The sequence below is a fragment of the Ammospiza nelsoni genome, chromosome 6 (genome assembly GCF_027579445.1).
Source record: "Ammospiza nelsoni isolate bAmmNel1 chromosome 6, bAmmNel1.pri, whole genome shotgun sequence".
NCBI classification, from domain to species: domain Eukaryota; kingdom Metazoa; phylum Chordata; class Aves; order Passeriformes; family Passerellidae; genus Ammospiza; species Ammospiza nelsoni.
The window spans coordinates 60,770,779-60,794,074 of record NC_080638.1 but is presented as its reverse complement, the minus strand read 5'-3'; the positions used below and the strand labels follow the sequence as shown (position 1 = coordinate 60,794,074).

Here is a 23,296-nt window from a genome sequence, read left to right as displayed (position 1 = left end):
CGCCCGCGCCCGCGGGGGGAGCGGGGCAGCCGCCACAGGGCGCGGCGGGGCGGCGAGGCGCGGCCCGGGCACCGTGCGTGCCTTTGTTCGTGCCCCCCCCACTCCGCTCCCCGCCGAGCGCGGCCCGTGAGGCCGCCGCGCCTCTCCTCCCCCCCCCCCCCCCCCCCCCCCACACCTTCCCGTGGCCCCCGTTGGGCTTGGCGCCTTCCTCCTCCTCCTCCTCCCCGGTGAGTTTGTGTCGGTCTCTCCCGTAGGATATGGCTGAGGTACCGCCGGGGCCTAGCAGCGTCCTGTCCCCGCAGGGGGACACGCTCTCCCCCTTCCCCGGAGGAGGAGGAGGAGGAGGGGGGGCTGCTTCCTCCTCCTCCTCCTCCTCCGCCGCTTCCTATGCCGCCGCCGCCGCCGCCTGCACCGGCGCCCAGGACGAGGAGGCCGAAGAGGAGGAGGAGGAAGAGGAGGGACCCGCGGGCGGACGGGAGCAGCAGCAGCGAGGAGGAGGAGGAGGAGGAGGAAGCGACGGCGGCAAGGGGGGCCCGCAGCACCGCCGCCACCACCGCCACCACCACCACCCCCCGCACCACAACCACCAGCTCAACGGCCTCATCAGCCCCGAGCTGCGGCACCTGCGGGCCTCCCTCAAGGGCAAGATCCTCGGCTCGGAGGCAGGGGCGGCCCCCGAGGGGCTGGAGAACAAGCGAGCCAGCAAAACAATGGGCTCCGGACAGCAGCCGTCGTCGCCCCCCAGCGCAGCGCCCTGCTCGTCCCCCCACGCCAACCACCTCCCTCCCCAGGGAAGGACTGCACCCTCTCCTCCTCCTTCTCCCCCGGCTAAAGGGGACAGGAGCCAGCCTGCTGCCACAACCACGGCTGCTGCTGCTGCTAAGACTGCAGCCCGCAATGGGCTGGCAGGAGAGACTGGCTTGGAGGAGGAAGAGCAGGAGGAGGGGGATGAAGGAGGGGAGGAGGAGGAGGAGTCCCTGCAGCTACTCTCCGGGTCCTTAGAAGCAGCGTGCAGTTTGAAAGGCTCGGGAACGGACTGTCAGCCCGAGGAGGACCTAACGATACGATACGTCCAGTATGAGTCAGAGCTGCAGATGCCCGATATCATGAGACTGATCACCAAAGATCTGTCTGAACCCTACTCCATTTACACATATAGGTATTTTATCCACAACTGGCCACAACTTTGCTTTTTGGTAAGTGCCGGAGGGAGCAGGGAGGGCAGGAATTGGGAGTGGCTTGGGGCTGGGGAGGAGGGGATGGAAGGGTTGGCGTTTGTGGAAATACTTTTAGTCATCTTTTTTGGGAATACCTGTCCCCTTGTGACCCGTGCAGGTACAAGTAAAGCACGTGGCCGAAGTTCTGCGTTTGTTAACACGTGTTTTAAATGGTGGGGAAAGGGTTTGAGCGCAGGGCTAGGATCCAGGAATTCAGGGCTTCTAATCTTGGTTTTGACATTGACTTTTGTGACCTTTGGTAGCTCATTTTATGATTCTGTCTCAGTTCCTGGGCTTGGATTTAAAAAAGAAAGTACTTAGTCCACTAATGCCTTGTAACTGCTCGCTAATTCTTGCACAATGGTTTTAAAACTGACTGAAGCGGGGCTGGCACATAAATGCTAAGTGATAGGTGGGGAGGCACTGTGAAAGGTTTAGCAGACTTTTTGATCTGTGAGCTTACTTTGACAAAGGCAAGTCCCACTGCGTTGCTTTTACAGGTGTGAGAGTGCTCGCAGCATGCAGGAATCCTCACGTTGGCTCCCTGCACTAACAGCGTATTTAGCGTTGTATTCTTCCCAGTGCACTGTTGAAAGGCTGGTTTAGCTGCCCCCCTGCCTCCCTAAATGTTTAGCACTTTTTGTGTCTCAGTTGCAAGCTTTTAGGATGACAATGCATCCACAGGTAAATGAAAGTGAGTAGAAGCTGGCCTGAGGAGTGCATGTGCATAGCAAGGGCTTAGCTGTGCTTGATTTACTCGCAGCAACACTCCCAGCTGCAAAACAGAACGTTTAGGCGAGTTTGTGGCACTTCCTTGCTAAAGAAAATGAGGAATTCTTGTGCCTTGAAAGCTCTGTTTTAGCCAGAGCCGAGTCACCCTTCAGTTCAGGGCTATCTCTGAAATTTTGGTAGAATATGAGCACAAGAGGTGAGGCCAATGGAGCCCATCTGGCCTTCAGCTTCCTGAAAGCTCCTGGTTTGGGATCTGCTGGAATTTATAGCAGGATTGATATGGTTTATAGGAGGATTTTCACAACTGTGCCCCTTAAAACCCTGCAGAGGGAATACAGTAGGATTCCAGGAAGTTGAGCAAAGCAAAATGTTGACCTTCTGGAACAAAACAGAATATGAAAATATCGGAGAGCGTTGTTGGATGCAAAGTCATGTTTGCCATTACAGGGATGCTGATCAGAGCACAGTGATGTTCAAACACTGAGCTCTGCCTGGGACAGATTTACCTCACACTGGGAGTAAAATACTCAAGAATTACAAAAGTCCATCCTTAGAGCATCAGGTGCAGCCCTGGTAATGCCAGGGCAATGTTGGATACTCTTAGATCACAATGCATTTATTTAGACTTTCACTCATTATGGGGTTTTTTTGGTCAGGGAAAAACTGGAGAATTTTGTTGTGAGAAGAGCAGTGACAAGTTGTTTGACAGAAAACTAAAACAGATGATTTCTAATAAGCATATTTAAAGAGTAAGATATCACTCAAAGGAAAGAAAGCTTATTTTGTAGTGACAGCTTCATTTTTTGATAGCCCTGAAGAATCAACAAAACTCTTCTTGAACTCAATGTATTTGCCATTTTTTTAGAAAGGTGAAACAATGTAAAGCACATAAAAGTGTAGAGAATAATATATGGCTGTGAATGTCTAAAGCCATCAAATTGTTATCTGCTTAATAATTTGAAGGTCTTGCAGCATGTTGTGTTAGATTCATGTGTGGGAAGGTTGGGGTGTTTTGTGACTGGTTTTAATGTTTTTGAGGTTTGTTTCTTAAAAGGTTGTCTTGAAAATTTTCTGATCTATAAAATATAATTAGTTCCTGCAGTTAATGGACTCCTGAACTACTTCTCTCCAATAAATAGCTTTTAAATATTTGCCTTCAGTCAGGGACTGCATATTTCAATTAGGAAGAAGTGTCAGGATGGTGAGCATGAAGCTCAGTGCCTGATCTCACAGAATCATTTGATTTAATGCATTGTGGCCCCACACCCTTCTGGTTTCTGGTTTTGTGAAGAGGGGTTAGCCCGCGATTTGATTGTATTTGGAAAAAGATCTGTAAGGGTTCAGCCAATTCCTTTGCTGAATTTCACCATCACCTTTGGAAACTCGTCCAGAGCACATTCACCTGTCTGCCCTGTCATGGCACCTTTCCTTCCCTCTCCCTGTGGGGGGAAAAGACTGACACTGACACCCCTGAAATTGAAGATGGGATGTGTGTTTTCCCTAAACAAACAGCACCTGTCTCTTTCTGGTGGTTTATTTGGTGAACCATCTGAAACGTGATTTCCCCATTCTGACCACGCAAAGCTAATTTCTGGGGACATTATTAACTTTATTACATGGATCTGAAACTGGCTAAATTTTGGCTTGCCCTTCCCAAGCTGCCCAGTTGCTCTAAGGGCTGGTGCTTGTTTTTCCTTTCTCTTCAACTCCCTCTTCCTGCCTTGTGCCAGCCCCTGTGTTCCTGTGGTTTTGGGAGCCAGGTTATCCCTCTGACAGCTTTTACTTGTAAATGTGTGTGTATTTAGCTGTTTTAGGGTGATGCTCTGTTGGTTTAGAGCTGCAGATCTATTCCTGTAGGATGTCCCAGGTGCAGGAGGAGAGGTGGGAGGGCAGAGACCGACCCTGACTGGTCAGTGGTGAGCAGAGTTTTGCAGGCTCAGACCACTTCCTAACTGTACACTCAAAAGAAGAAGTTAATATCCACTTCAAAAGGACCTGGAGGTACTGGAACTCTTAAAACCCTATTAAATTCAATATCTAATTTATCCACATAATTATTATCCTGACTTTAGGGGTAGCAGCTTGGGAATACTGCTCAGTGCTGAGCAGTATCTGGACTGTGGCAAGGTAATAACATTTTACTCCATAAAATTCCAGTGGAAGGTGTCCCTGTCCATGGCAGGGGGTTGGAACTGATGATCTTTAAGGTCTTTTCCAACCCAAACCATTCTGGGATTCTGTAAAACTCCACCTGTCTGGTTCAACTCAAGTTTTGCCTGTCTTCAGAAGAGCAGGTTTGCAGTGTGTGTTAGGTGTGGGTGCCCAGTAAATGTTTGGTTTTTACTTATTCTCAGTTTCCCCTCAAATACCCACTCCTCTGTCAAAGAATGACAGGGGCAAGGGGCATCTTGTGTTTCATGTCAAGTATTTTTAAGCAATGTTACATCTTTGTCCCCAGATGGATTATAAATGCGTTTTCAACGTTGTAGCTTTCTTTTCAAGTGGTTTTGAAGCTTCTAGTCTTAGCAGTGCTAAAGTTCTGAGGCTTGCATTTCAGACTGATAAATTAAATATTTCAGAAAATTGTTTTCAAAATCCTTTAGCGTGGGAGAGGTGAGCTTAGGAAAGCTTGCTCTGTGCCAGAGTTTGGATAAGACAGAATGTAATAAAAGGCTGAGTGTTGTAACCTCTCCTGTAATTCACTGTACCACTCAGCTGCCTTTTAAGAAAAATCTAGAAAATCTATGCTGTTATTGGGTTCTTCACTTTGCCACTAGCTCTAGCAGCATTTATAATTTAAACTTTCACAAGTTTAAAAATAACCTATTAATTCCATGTAAGTGGTTTTAAATGTGTTGTAAATCCTAAATGACTGCAGTTAAGTCTTGTTTTATACTAATGCTTTACATTTTTTTAAATTGGATTTGATTCAAGAGTCTTGCTGTGTTGAAATTAAGACTTGTAAGACATCATCCCTGTTCTTCACTTGTGGAAAACCTGGGGCTTAAAAAGGAAGAACCAGAAAAGTCAGGAGGTTGTCTGAGAAGTCTTGTGGCACACGTAGGAAGAAGTTTTGTGGGAGAATTTGCAAACTTTGTACTCCAGTTTGTTTTTAGGAGTGATTTCACTTTCAGGCAGTCTGTCACTGTGCAAAGTGAAGGACGTGAAGTCCCTGCAGCACCTGAGCAGGTGACAGCAGCCAGGACAGATATTCCAGGGGGTTTTCCTCACCCAGGAGGGAATTGCTGCTGTCCAGGTTTGTGGGGGGCAGCAGAGGGAGGTGGAGATTTGCCAGGAGCTGGGGCCAAAGTGGCACAGTGAGGTTAAAACCATTGCCCTGAGTGGATCCTCTGGTGGCACTTGGTAACTTGATCCCTAAATGGGAGCCAGCTCCTGCCCAGCTGTGCCTGGATAGTTGGGATGGACTTTGGTGCAGGTGTGAAAGGAAAAATGCACTGCAGCTTCTGTGTTTGAATTGCAAAATATTTCCCTTTTGGGGCTAGTTGGCTGTTTTAATCTGTTTAAACAAAACTCACAGGATCTGGATATTAAATGCATACTCAGACTGTGGCTGACAGACATAATGCCATCTTTGATAATGAAATTAATACAAATTGATTAATTCTATGAAAAGTAATGTTCTTGCTGATTTACAGACATTACTAGCTCTTCCAGTATATTAAAATCTGTTTTGTTTTAAGCATTTAAACTTATTCATAGGAACAAAGATGATGCAAATATTGGATTTGGATTCATGTATGTTAATCCTGCTACTAATAACTTACTATTGGAGTAAATCTTATAGTACTCTGTGGAGTTTATAATGTATAATAGTGATTTAGGCTGAATTCTGTTTGTAGAAAATTGCATGTTTAGAAGTACTCTTGTATACCTGAAAGGAAAATTTGGCTCATGATTATCTTTTCCTAAATGATGTTGTGTGGGAGCTGCTTTTCTTCCCTCCTCACAGCTCTCCCTATTTCAGTCTGGGGTTTTTTGTTCACATAGTTTACTTTCTCCAGGAAATTAAATTACAAAGTTTTGCATCATTTTGGTTAGGTTCATTTCCAGCTTTAGATAATGTTGGAAAGAAGGAGAAAGGAGAGGAAAGGCAACAAAAACCCCTCAAAATTAGGTGGAAATGCAGCACTCCCTTTGTGAGTGGAACAGCTGCAGATTAACTGCCAGATTTACCTGCCTGAAGACAGAGGAATAGATTTAGGGGTTTGGAGAACTGGTAACAGAGTCATTCTTTATTCAGCTCTCTGGCAGCAGTGGTAAAACCAGTGGGTATTTGCTTCTTTGATCACTGAAACAAAATTCTTTGCTGTTCATTTACCATTTTAAATATATGATTCATGAATATAACTTTTCTAAAAAGTGCCCTGGACAAGAAAGAGCTCAAATATGAAATGTCTAGATTATCACTACTGAAGCATATAAAAAATATATATAAATATATGTTAAAAATTCTCCACATAACTGTTAGAATCAACAGTTTGCACATGTTCACTCCAGGGTAAAGCACAACTATAACATGCTAGTTTGTGGTGTGCTCTTTTTTTTTTTCTTTTTTTTTTAGTGAGGGATAAGATTACATCTAGGTACTCTGCATAATTATAGCAATGTTCTGAGCAGTTTGTCTGATGATACTCTTTATTTAACTCCCTGCTTTTCTCAGGTCTGAGCTGAGATCCAGAACTTGCCTTGAGCTGAAACTTTGCATGCACAGCTCCTCTTTCCCGTGGAATAACCTGTGTTTTGGAACAAATGAAAGATTGCTTAGAGGCTCTGTGTTTCAGTTCAGTTAGATCATGCTACAGTTTTTGTTTGTTATTTTAAAAACCACTCCTTAGATTGTTCAGGGTTGTTCTTGGATACTGCTGAAATGTGTTTTCCTGCCAAATAAGAACTTAGCAATAGTTATATTTGCTTCAGCTGCGTTAGAGATGGGGTTATAATCATGCTGTATCACAGGGCTTTGGAACTGCAGCTTGTACCTTTTTTTGGCTGCTTCAGTTCACCTTTGGTTATCAGCTGACTTAGTTAATAACATCCAAGTGGAGGTGCTCAAAGATTTGATTCTTTTTGGGGTGAAGAGACTGTGCCTGCAGTGTGACCTGCAGGAAGGAATCTTCTGTCCATGGAGCTTTGGCCTCCAGGCTGTGCACGAGGGTTCAGGTGCTTGAGTTTGTACCACAGCCTGTGGAGCAGTGAGCTCTGGCTTCACAGGTGGCTGCTCTGAGGCCTGGCAGTGCTGCTCTAGCAAGTCCCTTTCATTTGACATGTCTTAGAGTTGTAAATTTGGATTGTCCCCAGCTCTTGTGGCAGCACTTGCTTGTGCCAATCATGTGCTGTGCTCCTGCTTTAGCTGCTGCACTCGAGCCCAAGGCTGGTTCTCCCTGCAGCTCTGTCAGAGGCTGTGGATCCTCTCACACAGCCATATGTGAAATCAGGAGTTTCTTTTTATCTCTGCCCATCTTTCCTGAGTGCACAGGAATTTGTTTTCCCCTTGGATGCTGTCCCACTCGGCAGCATTACTCAGTTCTGCTGCTGCAGGTTATAATGTCATTAATCCCTTGTGCTGCCTAATCCCTCAGTTAACATCACTGAGTTTTCCTTTTTCTCATGGTAAAATTTTGGTGAACACAGTGGGTGTGCAAGTGGTTTGCTGAGTGTTTGGGGAGGAGTTGGGTCCTTTCCTTTTTGGGGTTTTTCTTGTTAATATTTCAGAATTCCTATGTCTCCCTGACCACGGTTACTGTGACAATGCCACTGGGATTAACTGCCAGTGTTCTTAACAAACGAAATCCCCAATAGTTAAAATGTGTGAAATTAACTGTGCTTTTTGTTTGTTCTCCGGGTGTCATGTGACTGAAAACGACAGTGTCTAAAGATTAAATGCAGCAACACTTTCCTCTGATCCTTTGTGGCCTTGACATTAAAACCAGACAAAAATTAAGCATGTTATCTAGCACAGCCCTAGCACAGGAAAATCAGATCACTATAAAACAGGAATGGACTTTTTTCCTCTGCAGAAGCCCATATGAAAGGGTAATTTATGCCCTAACCTGATCTTTTATTTGTTTTGCCTTTTATTTATTTATTTTCCCTTTTTAATCATGTGTTCTTACCTGTAGACTTTGTGCAATGATAATGTGGTTCTCCCCAGGAATAATTCATTGGTTGTTAATTGTCCTGGAACTTTATTGGAATGTAATAAAGCAATTAAATCTTTTAATCTTGGTAATACTTTTGGAGACACTTTTAAAATTTACATCATTACCTTTCGTAGCTTTATACAAACAAATTCTGTGGGGCTCTTTCACTTGAAAAATGAAGTGTTTTACTGCTTTTGGTGGCACTGTGGATCCCAAACTGAGAATTCCACCTGTGTATGTTTGTCTTTAAGGCCATGGTAGGTGAGGAGTGTGTAGGTGCCATCGTCTGCAAGCTGGATATGCACAAAAAGATGTTCCGCAGAGGTTATATAGCCATGTTAGCAGTGGATTCCAAATACAGAAGAAAAGGAATTGGTAAGAATAGCCTTTTTTTGTCTTCTTTCTTCTTTAAATCCTCTCCAGCTGGGATAACTGTAGCTGTCATAAAGATTTAAGCTGAACTGAAGTTCAGGATGTGGTGCTTTGTGTGTCATCCTCGCCTTACTCAACCACGCGAGCTCCCCAGTGGATTTTCTGATTTTGTTAAAATAACCTGAAATGCCCTGTGAGTTCACACCTGGGATCTGATAAGGCTAAAAAGAAAGGCAGGCAGCAGCCCCTTACCTCTGCCAAATAACAGTGGGAACTGCTTTGTGTTTTATGTGTGCCCTCATCTTTGTATTTCCATGTTGTGTTCAGGCTCCTTTTTTACAGTGAACTTATTCCCTGACTTCCCCCTATAAATTATGCATATATTAGCCATCAGGGAGAATGTATGGAGCTCATTATTGTATTAATCAGGGAAGAAAAATAGCTGTGTGTTGTTACTTGAGTGATTGAAATGGAGATCTGTTTTGTTGGGAAGGTACATGGTAAAGAAATCACTCTTGGCAGAGAGTTTGCCCTTTCTCATTAATCAGTTTTGCCCTGGTGAAGGGATTTTCATTCTAACTCCAGTTAGCCAAGTTGGCTTAATTAAATATCTCTTCTTATGGAACTTAATTTTTTCATGCTGGTTATTGTGAAATTACATTATGTAAGGTATTTTTAACTAAATGTAGACGTCAGCTCCAAAGCTTAGAGCTGTGCTTCACCACTCATCCACACTGAACAGCTCATGCTTCTGTGATTAAAGACAGAAAATTACTTGCAATCAAAAAATACAGTGATCCATTGCAGAATGTATCATTGTGTTTGCTTTCTTCCAGAAAAAACCCTCCAAAAAAACGCATTACCACAACTGTTCAAGCATGTGCAGATTTTTTCTTTCCCCAGTGCAATTTAAAAGCCATTGTTGGTCTCTGTAGTGGAGCAGAGGAAGAGGATACTGAGAAATCACTGTCTCTCCTTTCCTTTTAGCTGAGTCATGAAGGAGGCTGCCATAATTTAATTGCAGGTGCTTGGATTCAGAAGTAAATAAGAGCTAATGCTGTTATTATGGAGATCACTGCAAGACTTTTCCCTCACTTTAGTCTGTTGGTTAAATTAGAATTACATACATAGAATTTATCTTTAAAGCCTTGCTTACTTTAGCATTATATATGTTGACTTTTTCCAAATTTTGCCACCTTGCTGTTTCTCAGTGTGCTGTTAATCTGAAGATCTGCTTTAAATGTACAACAGTTTTATCATCACATTCAGTGAAAGTCTTAATTGATTAAAGTTTTGAGAATATTTTAAAACATTCTGTAGATTCCTTGGGTTTTTTTTTCCTTTTCCATTGCCTTCTTATGGAAGTGAGATTTATGCAATTTCACTGAACAGCAGTTTTTTCCACTAATAACTTTGAATTCAACTTTCAATTTCACCCCAGTTCTACAGACAGGTAGGGATATTACATTTGTAGAGCTGTTGTGAAATAGATGACAAATAATGATTAAAAAATTAAACTTAATGCTTGACTGAGGGGAAGGGATGAGTTTTGAGAATATTATTAGATACTAGCAAACCCAAATGGGAATGAGCCATAAAAACTGTGGTTTCATAAGTTCTGTTACTAATACAAGTATTTGTTTTAGTAAGAGGAAATTCCCATGGAAGATGAATGTCCTTCAAGTACATGCCAGCAGATTTTGACTTTAAATGCAACAAAAAGGAATGAATCACATCTTGGAAGGCTATATTTAACACCATGTTGAGCAGAGCAGCCAGTTTCTAATATCCCTATGTTACAAGAATCTTGCACTTGAGCTGAGTCTCTGGATAACTTCACAGATTATTTTAGTGTTCAAACTTGAGACTGCAGCTTGACTGCAACTCCTTGTTTTTCTTTCCTCCCTCCTTTCCCCAGGTGTCATGTCATGTAGGTAGCACACATTAGTCATATATAAACTGGCATTTTTGTTTTGCACTGCAACTCTGACACTTACTGAAATCTGTGTTTTCAGGTACAAACTTGGTTAAGAAAGCTATTTATGCTATGGTTGAAGGAGATTGTGATGAGGTAAGATTTTATAATCAAAACTTTATTATAAATGGTTTGCACTCTCTTGTTTGTGGATTCATTTCACAGGTTTTTCTTCTCCAGGATTTTTTTTTAGATGGGAAATAAGTTGGTAAGAAGCTCCTTTATAATAAAAGGGAAAACAACCTCAAAAAAAGTATGGCACAAATAGGAGATGAACTCTCTAAATTTATTCTAAGTGCTGAAATTCAGCAGTTTTCATTGTGAAGCTGCCTCAGCCTTCACTCAGGCCCATTTTCCTGCAAGGGCCCCATTTGAGGTGCAGCTGAGCAGTGGGCTGAGCATGTCCTGTGTGGCCCTGCCATCCCTTCAGAGCACAGCCAGGCCCAGAACAGAGTGTGCTGTGCTGCTGCAGAATGTGGATTTATCACAGCACTCATCAGCCTCCTCTGACACTGCACAGAGCAGGGCTGCACTGGGCTAGCACAGGCACTGAACCACTGGCAAACTTCCCTGCCCTACAAGTTGTTGCTCTTTCACCAGATTACAGTTCCTGCTTTCTTTAAAAATATAAATATTGTTTATAAAATATAAATAAATATTGTTATAAATTATTGTTTATAAATATAAATATATTTGTTGGTGTGTGTCTTGTTTAACTTGTGAGGAGCTCTCCCTGCATCCATCCATCCATCCATCCATCCTCCTTGCCCAGGTTATGTGTCCCTTTAACTTCCAGCTCCTTGGCATAGTGCACTTGTTCCTGACATGTGAGCACTGTCATTTCAGTGTGTCATAGTTAATAAGCCTTTGATCTCTCTGTTATCTCACTTCAGCTGCTCCCTCCATTGTCCCCCTGCTCCCTCCATTGTCCCCCTGCCCCCTGGGGAAGTTCTTATGCAAAGCTACACAGGACTTCTGGCAAACACTCCAGTTTATTTTCCACTTGTTGTGTTTCTCTTCCTGCAGTATCCCTGCCTGTGCTCTGGCTTCATTCATTGGGAGATTTATTCTTCCCCTCAGATCCCTTCATGCCTCTGCTTGCTGCTGTCTTCTTCCCCCTCACCTTCTCATTTATGTTGTAGTTGGGCACTACAGTGCAGCCTGTAATTCTTTTTAAGTTCTTTATTTTGGCTTCTTGCCTCTATCCTGATTTCTAAAATGCTTTCCTCTAATCTCTTTTACTGCTTGTCTACACTGAACTAATCAAGGAGAGATTGGTTGGTTTGTTCTCCCCATTGCTTTCCACTATGGTCTTGAGTTGATTTCCAATTTCTAGACTGGTCAAGATTTTTTAAAAATTGCAAAATACTTGAGGGTCAGGGTTACAGTGTTCACACCACAGCTGCAGAAGTGAGATGCAGAGAAGGGAAGTGAATTACCCACTGTTATTAGAGAGTCAGGAGTAGAACTGGATGTTTCTACTCAAGCTGAGTTGCAGTAATTACTGTGTAATTTCTGAATGTGCTATTCCTCATGTAAATTCATTTTTAGATTGGACTAACAGGTGACCTCTAACAGTAACCTCCTTCTGTGTCTTTTTCCTCTACCACTGTCATATTAATCCAAGATCCCTTTTTGCTGGTTTTTATCTCCATAAACATGAAATAAATGTGATAAGGGTTGCAGGTCTGCAGTGAGGTCTCATTAAGTCTTAGTCACAGATTTTCCTCTCTGCTGCTGTATAAATGCTTTGGACCAGGGGCAGAGGGCATTTTTCAGATTCTGTCTCTATTCAAATGCACTGCAATTCAGACTCCTGGTTTTGGAACTGCTGTTTGTAGAATGATGATTCCAAACTCATCCCCTGATTTTTGGGGGCTTTTGCACCAGCTGAGTCTTGTGCTGGCACTAAATTTTGAATTGGGAACCCTTTAGGGAGCATGGAATACAAGCAGAGTATTTTACTGGTTATTTTTCTGCACCATCAACTGAGGCACACCCACACTTATTTTTATTTATGTTATTCTTTTCCACATATAGATTATCCACAACCAAAGAGCCAATGTTTTCATGTTTGTTTTTTCCTTTGCCACCAAGTAGGCTTCTTCCACATACCCAAAATGGTGTAAATAAGGAGGTTATGTGGTGGAGTGCTGAGGTTTCAGTATGAGCAGAATCTGAAAAATCTAACTAGGCACCCATGAAAAGCTCTGCCCAACTCTTGGGTCTCACCAGTTTTCACAACACTTGTCAGGAGATCAGTTTCTGATTAATTGATGCTTAAAGCTCATCAAACACAAAGTGCTGCATCACAATAATTTGTCTGAGGCATAGAAATAGTTTAATCATCCCTGCAGCTTTTTAAGGTATTTTTCTACATCTTTGAATAAAATCAGAATCCTGATGAAAATAAAAAGATACTGCTTTTTGAGAGAAGATGGAGTGCAATTAAAAACAAAATGCTATTTTCTGAAACTTGCTTGGAATAGGATTAAAAACATGAATATGCAGCTGTGGGTGTCGTGAAAAATTTCCAAAGGCTGCTTGGAAACTCTTCCCTTCAATCTAATTATGGCATAGATGCAGTAAATAGACTTAATTTTAATAATTTGTGGCATATAATCTGATAAATGCCTCACTCAGTGTGTTGCTTTTCAAAGTATCACAGATTTGGCTTTGGAGGTACCAGCATTGAGTCCTGAAAAACAAAGGATTTCTGCAACACCAGAGATGAAAATCTTGACAAATCACAGCTGATAGGTGGCATTTCAAAGCCTGCTGCAATGTTCTGGTGTTTAAGGACATTTTTTTCCCCTGGAGGCTGTTTTAGTGGGAATAAACCAAGGCAGGCCTATGGAATGAGTGAGTTACTCTGAGAGGCAGAGTCTTCCTCAGGGCTGTGGAAGATTTTCTCAGGGAAAGCTGTGGAGTGGCTGAGGAGGTGAATTGGGTGGAATGGAATCTGTGTGCAGGGGAGGAGCTGCCCATGGCCTACATTAGAATAGAAACCAGGGAAGTGATCTGCTCTTGGGGGTGGGTGCTTGAACCAGAAATAACCTTCAGGCCTGGAGGAAGCGCTCACACAGCAGCTTCCAGCTGGAGTGTCTGCAAATAACATTACAAAACTTGGGCATTCTGATTTGTATTTTATTTTTTACACCTTTATGACTTCCTCAAGTATCTGACGTTCCTGAATTCTGATATTTGGGGTAGTGAACTGTACTGGGCTGAGTTTCCAGTGGATCAGAGTGATTTAGGAAAACTCTGGGCTGGTTGCATAGAAAAGTTGAACTATGGAAATAAATCAGGTGAAGGTGAACAGTTCTACTTTCAGCTCCAAAGTTTGGGAAATATTTTTCTTCTAGTTTAAAAAAGAAAAGCATGTGCTGACTGCAGCAAGGTGGGTGTCTTGGCTGCTTTTTGTACTGTTTTTGCTGGCAAGCAATTTCCCACAACTCTACAGCTGAAGACCATTCTGTGGAACTGTTACATCCCTTAATTACAATTAGGAAGGAGGAGTTGTTCATATGCAGGTTTTCCATCTGTAACAAATGACTCAGGAATCTGCATACAATTCATTCACTTTGTGTTACTGAAATAATATATTTCAGTCATATGAAGTGAATGGATTGATAACTAATGAAAATAAGACTCCAGTAATGGGACTTCAAAAACCTTTTTTAAACAAAAATGTAGAACATGAAAGGGAACCACAGATTCTCATGAGACTTCCCATTGGAACTTCAGGGTGATTTAGAGTGGGGTTTTTGACCACAGTAGTAGGTCAAAAAAATGACATTAAATGTCATTTTAATTCATTTTAAAAATTAAATAAAATGACACACTAGTAGGTGTGTAATTTTAATTCAGCACCAGACTAGTAAAAATGAAATGTGCATTTTTATGGAATCCTGTTTGAAATCATTACTTTGCTGATATTTTTAGTTTCTCCTTAATCTACAAAACATAAAAAGTATGAACTTTAGATTTTGAGTAATGCCATGCCTGTCTTTAAAAGTTAAGGTAGTTAAATTGATTGAGGACACTGGACAATCCCTCATAACTTGAGTCTGATGATCTGTCAGACTTAAAAGTAAGAATAGCAACCTCCTCTGAGTGCTGAGAGGACTTTCTTACTTTGGCTGTATCCATTCTATGACTTGGGTTTTAAACTTGAGTTCCTTCAGAGTTTGAGCTGAAGAAGCAAGAAGGCTTGACCACTCCATTTGGCTTCAGTTCAGGAATAAATTAAAAGTGTGAAAATACAGCAACAAGGAACATTGCACTCCACTCTTAATATAGATATCTTTTTGCTTCTAAACCCAGTTAATACTAGAGTTGAGCTAAAATGTTTGGTTTATGAAATTTAAGATAAAAGAGAATGTCACAACCTTCAGAAAGTTGCAACTTTAGCAGAAAACGCTGCTAAATCTAATCAGAGCCTTGCTGCCCTTCAGGGGGGGTGTAGCTGTGTTATCAGAGGATTTAACAGGCATATGTTACAACAAAATCGACCCACAAGAGCAGAAATAAATGTAACAATGGAAGGTTTGGAGCTTGATTGAAAAGCTCACACAGGAAGAGATGCATTCTTCAGCAAAGGAAGCTAATGAAACCTGAATAAGATATGCCTGTGTTTCCTTTTCAGATAACAGAAACATGTCTTCAGCTGCACTGTGTTGAGATCAGGGAATTACTTTTCATTGTGCTGAGACTTCCTTAGAAATACCAGAGCAAATCTCTTGCATTTGCTTTCAAGATGAGCATTCACTCAGGTAGTGGGATTCCAACAAACCTGTATTTCAACATTTAACCACTCCCTTCAGCTCAATCACCTGCAGTGCTGGAAGTGTTTTAGCATTGCCAGGTGTTGGTGCTTGCAGTTGAATAGAGAGTTGTTACATCACTGTGCCAGGTTAGTGAACCTTTGAGAGAGTGAATGCCCTTGGTAGCTGAGAGTTCAAATAAATAATCCTCTGCACAGGTTGCATTGCTGCTTTGGCTTCAGTGTTTTGTTTAAATGGAGTTAAGGAGTTGTACAATGTGTAGAAAATAGCCTTCTCCAGCAAAATTATGCTTCCATAATTTCTTACAGATGAATAGTTACCTATTTTAATGGATGAAGGATGTTAGGAGTTCTCCATCAGCTCACAGGACTTGCTAGTAATGTTCTGGGAAGTGCCAAACAGAGAAATTCAATCTCTCATTCTTCTCACAAAACTAAGAATTGAATTAGGTTGTCTTATGTGTGCAGCACTGCCCTGCTGTAATTTAAGAACTTTGCTGATTAATATTTCAATGTGTGACTCTTAGTTCCTTTTTGTAAAACTGTTTCCAAGCCTTATATTGTTCATTGGGTTGTTATCCCCAGCTTCATTGTTTTTTCAGCATCCTTACACTGACAAACACAGGTGGGATTGCCCATTGGATGTGGCAGCCAGTGGTTAGACTGGTCACCTCCAATAAGATTTAAAAATCCTCTTCATGCATTTATTTGACTCAAGTTTCAGGCCACTCTGACCACTGGCTGCCTCCCCCTTTCACACTGATCTAGCCACTCCTCAGAGTGCAGAAAACAAACCCTGTGGAGAGAAAAAGGAAAGGTTTTCTGCCAGGTGGCTTTGGAAGGAGCTCAGGAACCAGCCTTGAGAGCTGGCAGGAGACTGGGGGGAAAGGAAATGGGAATGTGTGCCTGAAGGAGGGGAGGCCACAGAAGCCACAGAGTAGATGGACTTAAACTGCTCTGCTAATCCAGGCTGCTGTTTTGGTCCTATATTTTCATTCTTTCTACAGTGACCATCAGCTGCTCTTTAATATGTGGATATTCACTATCAGGGGTATATGGAGCCCAGGCCTTGTTAGTTCAGCCCCTGTTCTTGCTAATAGCAGAACCTTAAATAATTGAGTTGGACACCAATCAAGAGGCAAAATTAGTTTTTATTATATGGAGGTGATGCAGGGCTTGTCAGTTATGGCAGAGCTCTGTTCAGTGCATGTGGAGAAAAGAGAGAGAGAAACAATTCTGAAAAATTCTGATGTTTTGTGAATAATGTCTTGTTAAGGCCAGTGTAGTTGTTTGCCTGTGCTTGAGAATTCTGACACAATTTTGAGTCTTAATTTAGACTACTCTTGGACTCGGGTTTGGTCTGAGTTATTTCTGACAGGTCTTTCTGCAACTAGGATCTTACCAACAGAGGGGGGAAAATAGGGAAAACTGCTTAATCTTCTGGTGTGCACTGTGATTTGGGTTTAGGGTATTTGCTGGTACCCAAGTTGGATCAGGCTTGGAGCAACCTGGGATAGTGGAAGGTGTCCCTGCCCTTCCATGGCAGGGGATTGGAACTGGATGATCTTGAAGGTGTTTTCCAGCTTAGACCCCTGTGTGATTCTTGTGCTGAGCACAAATACTCACTGCAAACGTTGGCTCTGACAGCTGATGTCAATTCAGAGCTCTTATCTACATCTAACTCCAAGGACTCAGGGCTCAAAGATATTAAATCATTAAATCCTCATGTGCCAAGTTCTTGTGACATGCAGAAGTTCAGTTACTCACTCAAAAGTTGTTTTGGACCCTAACCTGTTTGGTAGTTTGGGTTTTGGGGGAGGCTGTTTGGGATTTGTTTGTTCATGTGTTTTTTACCCTTGTTATGAGGTGCTGAACTGAAATACTGTTTACAGCCAAGAACTATAATCTTGAATGTTGTTTACAATTATAGCTGTGGATGAACTGCTATATTATATTTTATTTTAATGTGGAAATGGGTGCTTAATGTGGAAATATTGCTTAATTAAGTAAAGATAAGAAGAAATGAATTCCATTCATTGCTAACAACCATACCTTTAAATAAAACCTTTGGAATTGGTTCAGCAATCGTGTACTTGCAACTGCCGACTAACACAACACAATTCTTTTTCTTTCTTTTTCTTTCTTTTCTCCCTCAAAGGTTGTATTGGAAACAGAAATCACAAATAAGTCTGCTTTGAAACTTTATGAAAACCTTGGTTTTGTGCGAGACAAGAGGCTGTTCAGATACTATTTAAATGGAGTGGATGCACTGCGTCTGAAACTGTGGCTGCGTTAGGAGACCCCATCCCAGCCAGCAAGCGACGTCCCAGCAGCGCAGAGTTGTCCTTTGCATGCATTGCAATTTGTCCCAAATTGCTTTGCAAGGTGGACTTTTAGTACTTTCCATGCAGCTCTTAAACCTGTCAGTGTCCCATTGAGTGTCGCACACATTCGTTGCACTTTGGCATGGCGCATTTGTTCCGAATTAAAGCCGATTGTCTCAGACTCTGAGTCCTTTTGGTACCAGCCAGATGTGCCAGGTGATAGCCAAGATGTGTTCATTCATTTGCAAGTCTGCTGACTCTTTAGGACATCCACACAGTGAACGTTTTAGCAGAGAAAACCTGGATGGGAACGCCGCGTTTGGTTCCCGAAAATTCAAAATAAAGCCAATGTAGATTGTAAAATTCTATAAGTATACTAACATTTCATACAAAAATTGCCATAGTTTTCTGGGGAAGAAGAAGAAGAATAAGAAAAAAAAAGGCTTCAATTTTAGGTTTTATTTTTCAATATTGAATTTTTCCATTCTTAAATATTGGTACCTCAGTGATTAGTGAATGAAAAACTGTATTGTAGGGTGGGGTGTGTGTTACAACGAGTAACCATTAAATTGCGTCTGCCAGTGCCTGTATAGATAAGTATATTTGTCTTCACCTCTAAGTTTGGAGTGCATGCTTTTATTCTTTTACTTTCTTCAGTTGTCTTTGCAAGGAAAAAAAAAGAAATTGCTTTTATTTAAATTCTGGATTTGATAATAAATTATTTCAGATTTTTATAATTCGGATACTTCTCCCAAACAAGGGGTTGGAAGGCCCTTCTTATAGCAAGAAGTGTAAGCTATTTTAAAACCTTGAGTAGCTGCTAAAAAAACCTGGTGGCACCAGTGAATCTCTGCTGGGTTTGGATGCACTTTTGTCATTAAAAGAGTGAGGGACTTCTTTTAAAAGAAGATATAGAAAATTAATGTAAATTGGTATGATTTTTATTTAATCAAAATTATTGCTAGAAGCTCTGAGAAACAGCTATTTTAAGATAGTTGGAACAATTTTTTTCAGATTCAGATTGCTTTGCTTCAGTGTTCTAAAATGCTTCAATCTTTGGTTCTTGGTCTTGGAAATGAATTTCAAGGTGTATCATATTCATTTTCAGCTGCTCTCATTTTCCCAACTTACATGAACTAAGTTATTGGGGGATTTTTTTTTTCCGCTCTAAAATCAAAGCAGCGGGGAAGGAATTCTGTCTCTTTTTCTTGCATTCACTCTTGCTCTGTTTTTCTTTTTTTTTTTTTCCTTTCTTTATTTGGGCTTACATAAGTTTTACCAATACCCATCAATTTTTTCAGTAATGATAGCATCAAGGCTTTGTTGTTCTGTGTGATTCCATAGCCCAGGTCTATGAATCAGTTGGGTTGGGTTTTTTGTTTTGTTTTGTGGGGGTTTTATTTTGTTTTGGTTTTGTTTTGTTTTTTTGAAAGACAAGAATAAAGGTATTAGGTGACTTGTGGAAGCACCTCTGTAATCAGAGATCTCAGAATGTTCAGAGTTGGAAGGGGCCCACCAGGATCAGGTCCAGCTCTGAGGTGCATGGTCCTTACAGGGATCAAAGGATGAACTCTCAGTGAGTCCACTCTCATGGAACCGAGCGAATTCTCCAGATTTGCCTTACTACACTTCTTATTTTTCCTTTTTAGAGTTTGGTTTGAGTCGTGGGGTTGGTTTTGGGTTTTTTGTTTGTTTGTTTGTTTTCATTTTTGCTAATTACTGTACACTAAAAACAAAACCAACAAAACCCCTACCTCCAGTATCATTTGGAAAAGAGCCCTGTGCAGGAAAACTGGATTTGAGCAAAGCCGCCTTTTGCACAGACCAATCGCACATGGTGATGGACGTTTCTTACCATGTACAAATCATGAGTTGTATTTGAAAATAAAGATTTTTAATGGAAGCTGGCCCTGCTGAGTTTTCTGCTTGTAGAGACACCATCTGTGCTGTCCAGGGGGTTTGTTCCCCTCAGTAAAGAAAACTCATCTTTAAAAGGGTGCCCAAGACAAAGTGTTGTCAGCGGGGTCTGTTACTCCCAGGACATGCTGGAGCTCAGCCTGAAGCCTGTGTGTAGCCACTGCTGCCTTGTGACACCATCAAACCTCTCCTTTTTCTGCCAGTTTTTCTGGGTGGCTTTTCAGCAGTTTTGATCAGTGTTAAGACTACAATGTTGGACTCAATCCCTTGAGTCAGGTTTCCCTCAGCTGTGTCCCTATGTCCTGCCTTGGAGCTGGATCAGGAAGGTTTCAGACCTTGCAAGCAGCTGCTGGGCTTGATTCACAAATTGCAAACTGGGCTGCCTTGTGTGTCTTGCTGGGGTTTCAGTCTGCAAAGCCAGACAGGCAAGTTTGCTATTGGTTAATATTTAAGCCGTGGGTGTCTTCAGATTCAAAAGCCGACTGGCAAGTGAGCTGAAATCCCTCCTCACTGCCAAAAACATCCCTCTGGAGCAAACTTCAAATACAATTCTGGTTGGTTATTGTAAGAAGTGGTTGCTGCCATGCCTGTGTTGAAAATACTGAGCATAATAGGTGTAGATCTCTCTTTTTTTTGCTTTTCGATATGGCCTAAAGGTTCTGCCATGGCTGCTGTGTCACAGTTCGCTGCAGGAGACACTGAGCTGCATGTGCTGGGTCCTGTCAAACAGATTTGTTCTCTGTGCTGCTTGGGATTAGGAAATCAAGTGGGAAGCCTTGAATTTGCGTAGGTTTTCAAAAGGAATCTAGCAAGGAAAGGTTGGTTATTTCTCCTGTCTGTTGCTAAACACAGTTCTCTCCCCCCCTCGCCTTTTTGCATTGACAAATCTAACTAAGGAGTTGATTGCTTTTATATTTAAATTTGCCCAAATGTTGCTACTGGCTGACATGTCAGTCTGAATGTTTGCATTCATTATGTTGGTTTTTTTTAAAGAAATGATCAGGTTCATCACCTTCAAGGCATCAGATTGGTGTTGCAGAGTATGTCAAACTTTTTCAGGGCACTGCAAGACATTGCTACAACTCAGTGCTGTGTTGAAAAAACTTCAGGTCTTGTATAAACATTACAACCTGTGTTGGAGTTCAGGTATCAGGTGGGCATCTATGAAAATAGCAAGTGTATCTCAAAATACTGGACTGCTGTTTTGAGTGGATTATATTCTTCTGTCCCTTTATCCTTTTTGATGAGAACAAAACCAGTGGGGTTCCGAAATGTACAAGTTGTCTAAATACAATGCAGTCAAATAAATGGTTACATTGTTTATCTATTTCCTTTTCAACGGGAATGTTCTAATGCTTGTTTTGCTGTCTCTACAAAACAAACTCACACTTGCTCAAGGCCAGGCTGGATGGGGCTTGGAGCACCCATGGCAGGGGTGGTCTTGAAGGTCCCTTCCAACCCAAACCATTCTGGATTCTTTGACAGAGAAATGGTGGGAAAATTTTTACAAGACACAACTGCCTATCATGGCTTGATTTAAAAACTGCTATGCCTGTGTCAGGGGCATCCTGAACATCATTTATCTGAACAGTGTCACAGCTGAACTGAAATGGGTCTTTTTCTATGGCTGTTAAGTCGTGACTAACACAGACACTCTGGATTTCCTGGGAGATAAGGAGGGGATGTATTATTTTGGTTGCAAGTAAGCAAGAATTGGGAACTGCTTGCAGCCCTTGCAATGCTGAGAACTCTTCAAAGCATACAGAGGAGTCCTGTGTGTTCTTAGAAGAAGTGTACTTTTGAAATCCTGTCAAAGTACTTTCCATGTACTTTGAGCTTTATTCCCTCTACCATTTTGTCCAGGCTCCTAAACCCCTGGGGATTTGCCAGCAGTTGTGGCTGTGTGTGGTGTGCAGGTGTCTGAGGGCTGTGCCCAACCTGCCAGAGAGCTCCAAGGCTTTTCTCCTTCCCATTTGTTTTGATTCCTTACAGCTCCCAGTACCTAAAGAGGAACTTTTTTATAAGGGCATGGAGTGACAGGACAAGGGGGAATGGCTTCAGACTGACAGATAGTGGATTTAGGTTGGAGATGAGGAAGAAATTCCTGACTGAGGGTGGTGAGGCCCTGGCACAGGGTGCCCAGAGCAGCTGTGGCTGCCCCTGGATCCCTGGAGGTGTCCAAGGCCAGGCTGGATGAGGCTTGGAGCAGCCTGGGACAGTGGAAGGTGTCCCTGGTGGAAAGAGATGGTCCCTTCCCACCCAAAGCCTTCCATGATCCTGTTATTGCAGTGAATGATTCCCCAGCTGTTCAGCCCTTGCAGGTGGCTGGAGTTTGTAACCTCCAGTGGGAGACAGATTTAACTTCCAGCTCTGCATCCACCACTAGTTCCATCCTGGATTTAAGAAATTGTCCATCACAATCAAAACTGACCTCCAAGTACATCAGCAAAAAAGGTCCTAAACAGCTTCATAACTTCTCTGAGAGGTGTTTTCCCTATTTTCTGTACCAGCTATTGCCTTGATTTGGGGCGTTTTCTTTTAAAAATAAAGAAAACAAAAGCAGGAAAGGAAAATTACTTTCTGCTGAAGTGAATGCTTCTCTCCAGGTGTCAAAGACTGAGAGAAGGTAACAAAGGGGGGTAGTGGACAAAGATTGAATACAGGACCTTAATAACAACTGGTTTTCTGCTTTCTATCTGTAACAAGATGCCACCTGCTGCTCTCTTTTTTTTGTTTGTTTGTTTGTAAAATACCAGTTAAGAAGAAGGCTGAAAAAGTAGGTGACCAAGCAGCTTTACTAAAGCAAGAAAGATTTATGCAAAGCTGAAGTGATTACTTATATATAATAATAAAATTATAGACTTGTTGAATAGCCTGAGTTGGAAGGGACCCATAAATATTATTGTACCCCAACTCCTGGGAAAAAAATTATTATATTATATTATATTATATTATATTATATTATATTATATTATATTATATTATATTATATTATATTATATTATATTATATTATATTATATTATATTATATTATATTATATTATATTATATTATATTCAGTATATATAGTATATATTACATTCTATATATAATATTTTATATTATATTTATATTTATATTTTAGATTTTATTTATTATATTTATTATTACATTATAATACATTATAATATTATATTTGTTTATTATATTTATAATAAGAATTTTATTATATTTATTATATTAGCTATTTAACCCCTTCCAGACAGTACCCTGACAATCCCTGTCCACACGAACACATTCCTTTCCATGAGTAATTTAGAGCACACAGTTAATTGAATACTCTGGTATTGCCACAGCTCCCTCCCAGGGGATGGAAAAGGCTCTTAGTCTAAATCAAAATTAGTCTTTAATATCAGCAAGAACAAACAGAGGAGCCCTTGGAGTTGGATGCACTTGATGGAAGGAGTGGATGTGTCACTCCTGAGCTGGGCTAAGAGTGCTCCAGCCCCATTGACTCTGAGCAGGAGGCTTTGCTGGAGGAGATAATTACATAAAGAAGAGAAGCAGCTGCTCTTCAGACAAATTAAGGATGTCCTTGTCCCTCATGTCCCCTCTCCATGCTGGGCTGGGAGTCCTGCAGCTCTCCAGGAATGAATGAAAAGCAGTTTCAGGCTCAGCCCTAATGAAGGGCTTGCACCATCCCTGGCTCCTGGTCAGTGATAAAATTCACCACAAAATTGATTTTTTTCTTTTCTTTTCCACCCATTTTTTTACTCAGGTGACTTGATCCAAAAGCCTTTTGGTGTCCCCAGGTCTGAAGTCTCTCCTGTGG

General features: G+C 41.6%; 1 protein-coding gene across 2 annotated transcripts; it reads left to right on the top strand.

The window, feature by feature from the left end:
• Nucleotides 1–230: 230 nt before the first annotated feature.
• On the top strand, nt 231–20,823 carry NAA30 (N-alpha-acetyltransferase 30, NatC catalytic subunit). Of its 2 annotated transcripts, none has more exons than XM_059474453.1 (4): nt 231–1,196; nt 8,362–8,485; nt 10,498–10,553; nt 17,402–20,823. In XM_059474453.1, the coding sequence occupies exons 1-4, from the start codon at nt 258–260 to the stop codon at nt 17,537–17,539; spliced, it is 1,257 nt and encodes a 418-aa protein (XP_059330436.1). In that variant the 5' UTR covers nt 231–257; the 3' UTR covers nt 17,540–20,823. The 2 variants fall into 2 exon arrangements, with proteins under 2 accessions (XP_059330436.1, XP_059330437.1); XM_059474454.1 differs by lacking the exon at nt 17,402–20,823 and adding an exon at nt 10,638–11,062.
• The last annotated feature ends 2,473 nt before the right edge of the window (nt 20,824–23,296 follow it).